Below are 9,620 nucleotides of genomic sequence, written 5' to 3' on the forward strand. Positions count from 1 at the left end.
GGTTTTTGCTTGGAAAGAATTTACGAAAGAACGAAGTGATCTTAGCCTAGTGGTAAAAGGGTTCTAGCTAGAGCTTCGGTCTTGGGTTCGATTCCTCTTCTTGGCCTTCCATCGACGTTTTAAGTGGCAAAAAAACCCGAATTTCTATACGCAACATAGGTGGGGGGGGGGGACATGGGTTATTATCAAGAACAAAACACGACCATTGAAAGTTCAGAGACACACAAATATGAACCGTACACAAGTCTTTTAAGAACACTTTCTTGTATATTAGAAATCTCTTAAACAATCCTCCTAGATATGTTTAATCCGGTTTATGCTCAGTCACACACGACTAGCGACGGACCAATTTCTAATCTCTAAATTACAGAAACCCAAGCTGAAAACCTTTCACTCGATTTCTGTAGCCGACAAGAACAAACCTCTTGCTCTAGCTTTTTGCTCTCTTCACGCTTAACCTAAAACACTTCTAGGTTCCCTCGTTAAATACACGTGAAAGACAATATTCTACTTCCTAAAATATCGCCAACAGAAGATCTTCTTTGTTTCGCACCAAAGCAATATCTTCTACTTCCATAAGTTTGTGACACGTCATCACGCCGTAACAAACTTAACGTACTATTTTACACACTCATCACCATGTGTAACACACTTGGCTCAGAACGAACAAGCTCACAACTCTTGAGCTTACATTCTCCCCCTTTTTATCTGAATGTGACAACCTACTCAACCTATTGCAACAAAGCTCAACACACAAGACAATCTTCCATATCAAGCATAAGGATTAGTCTACCATCATACCACAAGATACGAGAAAGCGGAAACACCACACACTTAAGAAATTAAGAGTTTCAAATCACACAAGCAAACGGAAGCAAAAACAATAGTATGATGCAGACTACAACATCTAGGTTCAGTACATAGTGCATAGAGTAAGAAACAATAGATTCACTCATTAGAAACTCTCACTCTCTTCACTATCCAGTTCCGCTTCATCTTCCTCCTCATCCTGTGGGGTTTGACGAGGATACTGTGGATGTTCTCCCCCTGAGTAGATGCACATTTAAGATAAAAACATAAGGTCAGAAACTCATAGAATTCAAGAAAAAAGGTTAAACAAGTACTACACTCTTACTCCTCAAGCGAATACGAATGCTTTTAAGATCAGCTATGGTTCGCTCAATGTCAGCCAGAAGATCCACGGACCTTGAGTCAGCCCCTTGCCCTTTGCCTGCCTTTTTGTCTTTGACAACCAGCTTCGGATACCCGGTATACTCCTCATCATCTTCAAATGACAGCACTGTACGTTGATAGTCAATAACTTGCTGAATCAATGTGGGGAAAATGATCCTCCGAGACCTGTCAGTGTTGATGTTAGCTGCAAAGTTGATGATTTGATCGTAGACCATCTGACCAAAGTCAAAGCTTCTGTGATGATGAATCATGTAGAGAAACTTGAGTCGTTCCTGGTTCATTGACGTGTAGTTGGTGGTGGGAATCCAATTTGAGCACACTAGCTTGTAAAGGACTTGATTCGTCGGGGTCAGATACTTGGAGCTCATGGCTTCCCAACGCTGCACACGATTATCTGTCAGAAACGAGCACACTCGATCAATGCTTGCGGCCAAGTAGTCATGATCTTCTTCAAATCTCGGAACCAGATACAGAGCATTAATCAGACTAGGCGAGAAATCAACCATAGACCCACGAAGAAACACAGCAACACCATTTCCTCTATCCTCCGTAGCACCCAAATTGGCAATAAACTCTTTCACCACATTAGGGTGAAACAAATCACTATCAATCAGAGTGTAGATCAAATCCAACCTAACTACCACCCGTTTCACATCAAACAAGTTCTCATCATTCACATCTAACCTCTGTTGAATCACAAACTCACGTGGAGCCAATTTTTCATACCTCTCAGCCGAATTGCTCGTAACGAAGCGACTCGAGAACGGAGTGATGTTGGAACGAAGAATCTCGGGGTTCTCTTGATTTTGTGCTTGGAAGATAGCACGACTTGCTTGATAACGCGGCTCTTTGGGTTGAAAGGCTTCAACCTCGTCGTCGGTAGATGAGGAAGACGTATATGCAGCAGGCGGAGAAACGACGGCGGAGTTATCTCTCATCGTTGCTTCCGGATTCGTTTGCGGGAAGATCCGGAAGGACCAGCGGCGGAGGGAGCCAGAGTAGATGTTCCTCTCTCAGACAATCGGGAGCTTCTTCGGGTGGGTTGCATGTTTCGATTTGGGAGTGAGATGTGTCAGAAACTGTTTTTTGAGAGTGACACAACCGATGACCTAATTTCACTCAATTTAAAACATTAGCCCCAAATAAAGTAACTCGGCTCAAATAAAATAATCGCAAATAATACACTGTGTGTGATGCAATAGAACTTATATGTAACTCATGCATGTAACCAGGAGCATAGACTTCACTTACATTCGTATGAGAGTACGGAAGTCATGAGAATTGTGATGATAGCCAGCCTTATACACATAGACATCGATGGGTATGATGCCTGCATCTCGGGGGTATAGTCACTGAAGAACGATTTCACCACACATCTAGCTACCAAAACCGTTTTTATTGAAATCAATGAGTCAACCCAAGTCTGTAGCTATTTCTCGGCCGAGTAGCTGTCACAAACGAGATTCTGCTGTGTTCATTCAGTCAACCCAACTCTGTTTTCGCACTCAGCTGTATGGTCTGGAAACACACGTTAGGCTTCTTGTGTGTCTGTCTCTCCAACTCACAGACATTCACGTTTTATCAACAGACAATTAATACACAATTCTAATTCTAGGAAAGAGATGGAATCGAGAGACAAAGTGGGGTAACACCCTGCTCTGAAACATGTATCCCAAGATATTGGTAACATACCTGTCCAGTCAAGACAGTGATCGAAATCAGAGACAAAGTGGGGTAACACCCAGCTCCAAAACGAGTATCTATCATTCCGGGCCTTCCTTATTTATTTTTTATTTTTTATTTTGAGTCACATACCTCTTTCATGACGTTACATATGAGCCTTACCTTTGACACTTTTGTGTGACCCACATTTCCTCTTATGTAACACTCATCCCCTTATGTGTTTCCTCATTCAATCCAGGCAGTGATCAATGGCTCAAACGTGAAATGGGATAACATCTCAGTTCAAGATGAGTGCCCTTCACCAGTGAATCAGAAAAGCGAGATAACAAGAGTCAGGTGACAGAACTTACACAGTAGAACTTGTTGACTCAAGGTGTTAGTGAAGGGGTAGAATCGAAGCATAGAGTCCAGCATTTTTACAGTGACTATTCCCCTTCTTCAGGACTTAATCAGAGTTCCATGATTCCCAACGCCTTTCTAAGACCCAGAAAGGTGTTGTAATCCAGTGGTTTGGTAAAAAGATCTGCAAGTTGTTTCTCTGTTGGGACATGCTCTAAAATCACAATCCTCATTTCCACCAACTCTCTCACAAAGTGATGTCTTATATCCACGTGTTTAGTACATGAATGCTGAACTGGATTTTTAGAGATATTTCTAGCACTCATGTTATCACAATGAACAAGCATGGGAGCAGAGGTGATGCCATAGTCAACAAGCATTTGTCGCATCCAAAGGAGTTGAGTGCAACAGCTTCCTAATGCAATGTACTCAGCTTCTGCTGTGGAAAGAGAGACACAGTTTTGTTTCCTGCTATGCCACGAGACCATGTTGTTTCCTAAGAAAAAACAACCACCCGATGTGCTATGTCTGTCATCTAAGCAACCTGCCCAATCAGCATCACAAAAACCTGCAAGATTCACGTTAGTCTCAAATGTATAATGAAGACCAAAGTCAAGGGTGCCTTTCACGGGGTGCAACGAATAGCTATGTACTATAAGCGCATTGGTTGTTATGTGTGGCGCATTAGGTGCCGTGTTTATTTCATGCTAGAGCTAGGCCTACATAGTCGTAGTGCTATGTACTGAGTCAGTAGTTTGCGGTTTAGCATCTCATACCTCACTGAATGACTCCTATGTTACTCACCCCTCCTTTCTCCCCCTTTCAGGTGAAACTGACAAATATGAGTTATTGCTATCGGATTGGTGCTTTTGGGCGTTTATTTCTTTCTATTTCAGATTTACGGTTTTTTATGTTTTTATAGTGTTTTCAAGATTTATTTCATTATTTGTAATTATGGCTATTTTTCGGGTTTATGGTATTTGGAGACGATTTATGAGGATTAATAAATAGAGATTTCAAGATTATTATTTATTATTTATTATTTTATTTTGGAGAGCATGGGTATCACAGAGATAGTGCTGAAATTGCCTCAAAATACTGAATGACAAGTCCCTAATACGTAGGGAATCAACAGAAATTGTTCGAATGCACAGTTTGTTACAGAAGTTGGGTAAAGAAATCAATCGTGCAGATCCCATCAACAACCGTAGGTTCTTGACGGAAGCTGAGGATATATGTGATGTACTTACCGATAATACTGTGAATTCTTACCTATGGTTTTCATGCTAGACTGGTTATGTATTGTGATTGTTATTTGGTGTTTGATCAATATAGGGATTGTTAAGATACAAAGAGGATTTTTGCTTCTTTTTTTTTCAGGGCACTAAGAATACTCTAGCCATGTATTTGAACATGTCGGAAATCAACGAGCCATTGTCTATGGATGAAAATTCATTTCAAAGAATGCGTAATCTGAAACTTCTGCACTTTTACAAACCCTGGTGGTGGTCATGGGAGACTGGAAAAGGCAGGTTGACTTTACCTGATCGAGGCCTGCATCATTTTCCACGCAAACTCAGATTGCTACGTTGGGATGAATATCCATCCAAGTGCATGCCTTTTAACTTTAGAGCGGAAAGTCTGGTTGAAATCGGAATGGAGTATAGTAAGCTTGAGAAGTTGTGGGAAGGAACTCAGGTATTACTTTTAACAAGATCAATTAGTATTCCATTTTAAAAAAACAATAAAGGCCTTCTTCGTTTTGGTATATGGATGTAGCATTTTTTTGAGATCAGATTGGATGTAGCATTTAAATGCAACATCTTAATATAACATCCCAATGTTGCATCCAAACATATTCATTTTTGTAGTTAGTATTTGCATCATAATATAATATTGGGGTGCTAAATTGTTCGCCTTTGCGATTTTAGTGAAGAAAAAAAACTGATTTTGGGTTTGGCCCAAAAAACTTTATTTCAGGGCTTTGGCCGAAAAAACTTGTTGTGGTTTTGTGGAATCGATTGACGGTTTCAGTGGAACACTCTATCTCACAGTTTACAGAAACACAAATTTGCAGTTTTAGTGAAACATGATTTTGCGGTTTTGTTGAAAAAACATGAATTTTTGCTTTTGGTGAAAAAATCAACTTTACTGTTTTTGATGAAAAACATGATCTTGTGAGTTTTTGGTGGGAAGACTTGATTTTTTTTTTAATTTTGGTGGAAAAAATTGATCTTCGGATTTGGTAGAAAAACTCGTTTTACGAGTGTTGTAACAAAGAAAATTTTGCGATTTAGCAGAAAACTAGTGTTTTTAAAATCGGATTGGACCGGTGGTCGTACCGGGTTCAACCTAACGATATTAAACAAGCTAAAAACCATATCAAAACGGTACAAAAACTATAAACCGGCAAATCATTAAGTCAGTTTCGAACCGGGTTCGATTATGTAAAAGGTTGAACTTAAATTAGATAGTTACTTTTATTTCATGTACTAATTTTATTTTATCCAACAATAGGTGGCAGATTTTATATATATGGTTTTTCAAATAATTTTTTGGAAATTTTTAATCTTTGTCATTATACTTATTCAAGTTTTATCCGTTCTACAAAAAAAATTTACAAGTTATAGTTGTAAGCTAGTCGAATCAAAATCTAAAGTACAACTTACTGATTATTTTTCAACTTTATTTTATATTCTATTTGATTTATAGTGGAGATAATTTGGCTAATTGTTTAATATATTTTCGGGGGTTTTAATTATTTTTCAATTCTATTACACAGTGAAAGATAATTCAAATGTTTCACTTTCTTAACCTTTAAATTATGAGTATTTTGATTGATATTTTCTATTGAATTTATATACATTATTCTTATTAAAATTACTAAACCGATTGAACCTGGTTGGACCATATTAAACCACGACCCAAAAAATTCTATGCTTCGGTTTTAAAAACATTGTTGAAAACCAATATTTTAAAAACCGGACCAGTAACTGAACATAAAATTTATTGGGTATGGGTTAATATGGTTAGAACGGGTTCAACCAAATTCAATTAGGTTAAATTAAAAATTAGAAATAGAATTAAATCTAGATGCTTTGTTAGTTATCTTCACTAGATTTTATAACCATAACTATTAATTTTTTTCAATAGAAATAAGTTAGTAATAGTTGGAATATTTTAAAAGACAAAAACAATTATTAAAATTATCATTGATAGTAAACTACAAACTAACCTGGCATCTGTCCACCGACCTAGATATGTTCCTTCCAGGTTTAAAAACATTGTAGAAAACTCAAATTTACGATTTTGATGGAAAATTTAATTTCCGGTTTTCAATGATAACTCAATTTTAGGGTTTTGGTGGGATAACATGATTTTGTGGCTTTGACAAAAAAAATTGATGTTATGGTTTTGATAGAAAAACATAATTTTGGTTTTGGAAAAAACCTGATTTTATGGTTTTGACGGAAAAATGTGATTTACAGTTTTGACGGAAGCATTTTTTTTTGGTGAAGTAATTAGGTTTAAAATTTTATATAAAATAATAATATTAATAATAATTAATAGAAAATTAATTAGTTTTATATTTATACTGAAAGATATTAAGTATTTTGGAGTTTGAGATTGTTTTTTTGCATTCAAATTGTACAGGTTTTTACATCTCAAATATTTATATTCTTTTAGATGTTCTAGATTTTGCATTAAGATGCAAATGCAATAGTGTACAAAGAAACAATATTTGAACATGCAGCATGCAACATCAAAAACTAACACAGCCAAAATTGTAATTTTGCATTATTACAATTATTGAATACATTTTGTATTGATATTCCCTTTTATTTGTCAGTTTCTTGGAAGTTTGAAGGAGATGGATATGAGTTATTCTGCAGATTTAAAAGAGATTCCAGATCTTTCAAAAGCAATAAATGTCAAGAAATTGAATCTTCGGGGGTGCAAATCTTTGGTGGGACTTCCTTCCTCGATTGGAAATCTCAGTAATCTGTTTCTATTGAAGCTTAAGGGATGCACATCTTTGGTGACACTTCCTTCCTCAATTGGGAATCTCAGTAAACTATTTAAACTGGACATGTCGAAATGCTCAAACCTTATTGTAGGAGATGGATTGCATCCCTCCACAAGGCCCATCAAATAACAGGCCGTAGCCCGACAATTTTGGTTGAGTTTAGTCGGCCTTAGCGGCTAAAGACGTCGGCTCGGCCCTAGAGTACTTTAAGCCAATCGGCTAAAATGATCAGCCGTACTCGGCTTAGACGAAATAATACCAAGGCCCGCATACTCGGCCTTTGGTGACAGGACCCATAGGATAAGTGCGATTAGGGCATCACGAGCAGAGGCGCTATAAGAAGGGAGGGGGAGGCAACGAGCAGAGGACTTTTGGACAACCTACACACTAAGCGGCTAGATCTAGGGTTTCTAAACGATCATTCTGATCTTGTTGCTTAGACCTCAAATCTTGTCTCCTTATTTCCCATCAATCTTGTAACCCTTTGTCGGATTCTAATAAAAACGTCTTTAGTCACCCATCTTGAAGTTCATCATTCCGATCAACTGAATCCCGTACAAACAATTGGCGCCCACCGTGGGGCGACTAAAGTAACGTTCTAGATCTACATGGCTCAAGACGACGCCGCCTTCGGCGCTCCGGGCGAGGAACCGACGCCTACTCCTGCAGCCGCACCCATTACCTCAGATTTCATGAGCTCCGTCATGGCTCGACTCGCTCGCCAAGACGAAGTCCAAAAGACAACCAACGACCAACTCGCTGCGTTGGTCGCGGCGCTCGCAGCTCCTGACGGACAGACGAGCCGTTCCCAGCAGATACGACGCCGCCTCTTCAACACAAACCCTACGGCCACCGGAGCCGACCATGTCTCCGACGATTCGGAGCCCAACGAAGCCCTTCTCACAGATGCTCTCCCAGCAGGTCCAGATCTCACTACAATACGCGAGCTCGCTGAGCTCAAACTCAGCCTTCAACAAATGGGCGAAAAGATCCACCAAGTAACCAGCGCAGCTCCGCAAATAGAGAGTGTACTCGCCGCAACCTCACGTACTCCCTTTACTCGCGCGCTGACTAGCGTGCAACTCGGGAAGATAGAGAAGCTGCGCCTACCCGAGTATAAGCCCGGCGGAGACCCGGTGGAACATATGACAGCCTTTAACATCGCGATGGCGCGAGCTCGACTCCCTAACGACGAAAGGGACGCAGGTTACTGCCAGATGTTCGTTGAAACTCTTCACGAGCAAGCCCTGACTTGGTTCTCCCAGTTGGAGGAGAACTCGATCGGATGTTTCCGCGACTTATCAGCAGCTTTTCTCAAGACCTACATTATGTTCACCAAGCGCAGCGCCACAGCCTCTAGCTTGTGGAACCTCAACCAAACTAAAGACCAGAGTCTTCGCGACTACATGGAGAAGTTCAAAGCCGTAGTCTCCAGGATTGACATTCCAGACGGTATTACCATTGACGCCTTGCGAAACACTTTGTGGGTTCGTTCTAAATTCTGGGAGGATTTATACCAAAATCCAACTACGTCGCTTTTCTCAAGACCTACATTATGTTCACCAAGCGCAGCGCCACAGCCTCTAGCTTGTGGAACCTCAACCAAACTAAAGACCAGAGTCTTCGCGACTACATGGAGAAGTTCAAAGCCGTAGTCTCCAGGATTGACATTCCAGACGGTATTACCATTGACGCCTTGCGAAACACTTTGTGGGTTCGTTCTAAATTCTGGGAGGATTTATACCAAAATCCAACTACGTCGCTTCAGGACGCTATCGCGCGATCCGACAACTTCATCCGAATGGAAGAAGATACCAACGCCATTCTCAGCAAGATGAACGCACCCAAAGCGCCAGCGGCTAAAAACGCCAACACGCGACAAGAGCCGCGCCAGCACGCTCCAAACGACAAAAACGGCCGCAAAGACGGATACATGTATGTCGTCAACGAGAATAACGAACCGATCTCTACTCTCGTGGTTCGCGGAGAGGGGTGGAACAAGTGGGCAAGAGAACTCGAAACATCCGACAAACAAGTCGACACTGTTTGCACCACCCAACCTACGGCGGGAGCCGGATCAGCAGCGGGGCCTTCCAGGACCATCGATCTCACCAAGCACTGCAAATATCACGACGTCAAGGGACACGATACAACGGAATGCAAATCTCTCTACGCACATTATCTCTCTTCTCTCGCGAGCGGCGGGTTTAAGTTCGAGCCCTTGAAAACTAAACCAAAGAACGGTAAAAGCTGGAGCAAGAATAAGGAAAGAAGAGCCCAACGCAAAGCCACAGAAAAGGACAGCAAAACGATGCTTCGCGACGAGATGACGAGGAACAAGCCCCGAAGGATAACGGCGAGGGAGACTCCTCAGCCG

General features: G+C 40.6%; 1 protein-coding gene across 1 annotated transcript; it reads right to left on the minus strand.

Annotated features, from left to right (window-relative positions):
- Positions 1–955: 955 nt before the first annotated feature.
- On the minus strand, positions 956–2,132 carry LOC106378758. The gene is made up of 2 exons (XM_013818838.2): positions 1,136–2,132; positions 956–1,047 (listed from the first exon to the last, which is right to left on the minus strand). Exons 1-2 carry the CDS (start codon positions 2,130–2,132, stop codon positions 956–958), a joined length of 1,089 nt encoding a protein of 362 aa, XP_013674292.2.
- Between the last annotated feature and the right edge of the window lie 7,488 nt (positions 2,133–9,620).

This window comes from Brassica napus, chromosome C2 (genome assembly GCF_020379485.1).
Source record: "Brassica napus cultivar Da-Ae chromosome C2, Da-Ae, whole genome shotgun sequence".
Taxonomy (NCBI): Eukaryota; Viridiplantae; Streptophyta; class Magnoliopsida; order Brassicales; family Brassicaceae; genus Brassica; species Brassica napus.

Excerpts from the sequence above, each read along its gene's own strand:
- LOC106378758 (XM_013818838.2), bottom strand. The coding sequence starts at position 2,132 with ATGAGAGATAACTCCGCCGTCGTTTCTCCGCCTGCTGCATATACGTCT. Across the intron at positions 1,048-1,135 it reads CATTCGTATTCGCTTGAGGA|GGGGAGAACATCCACAGTAT; the intron begins GTAAGAGTGTAG and ends GCATCTACTCAG.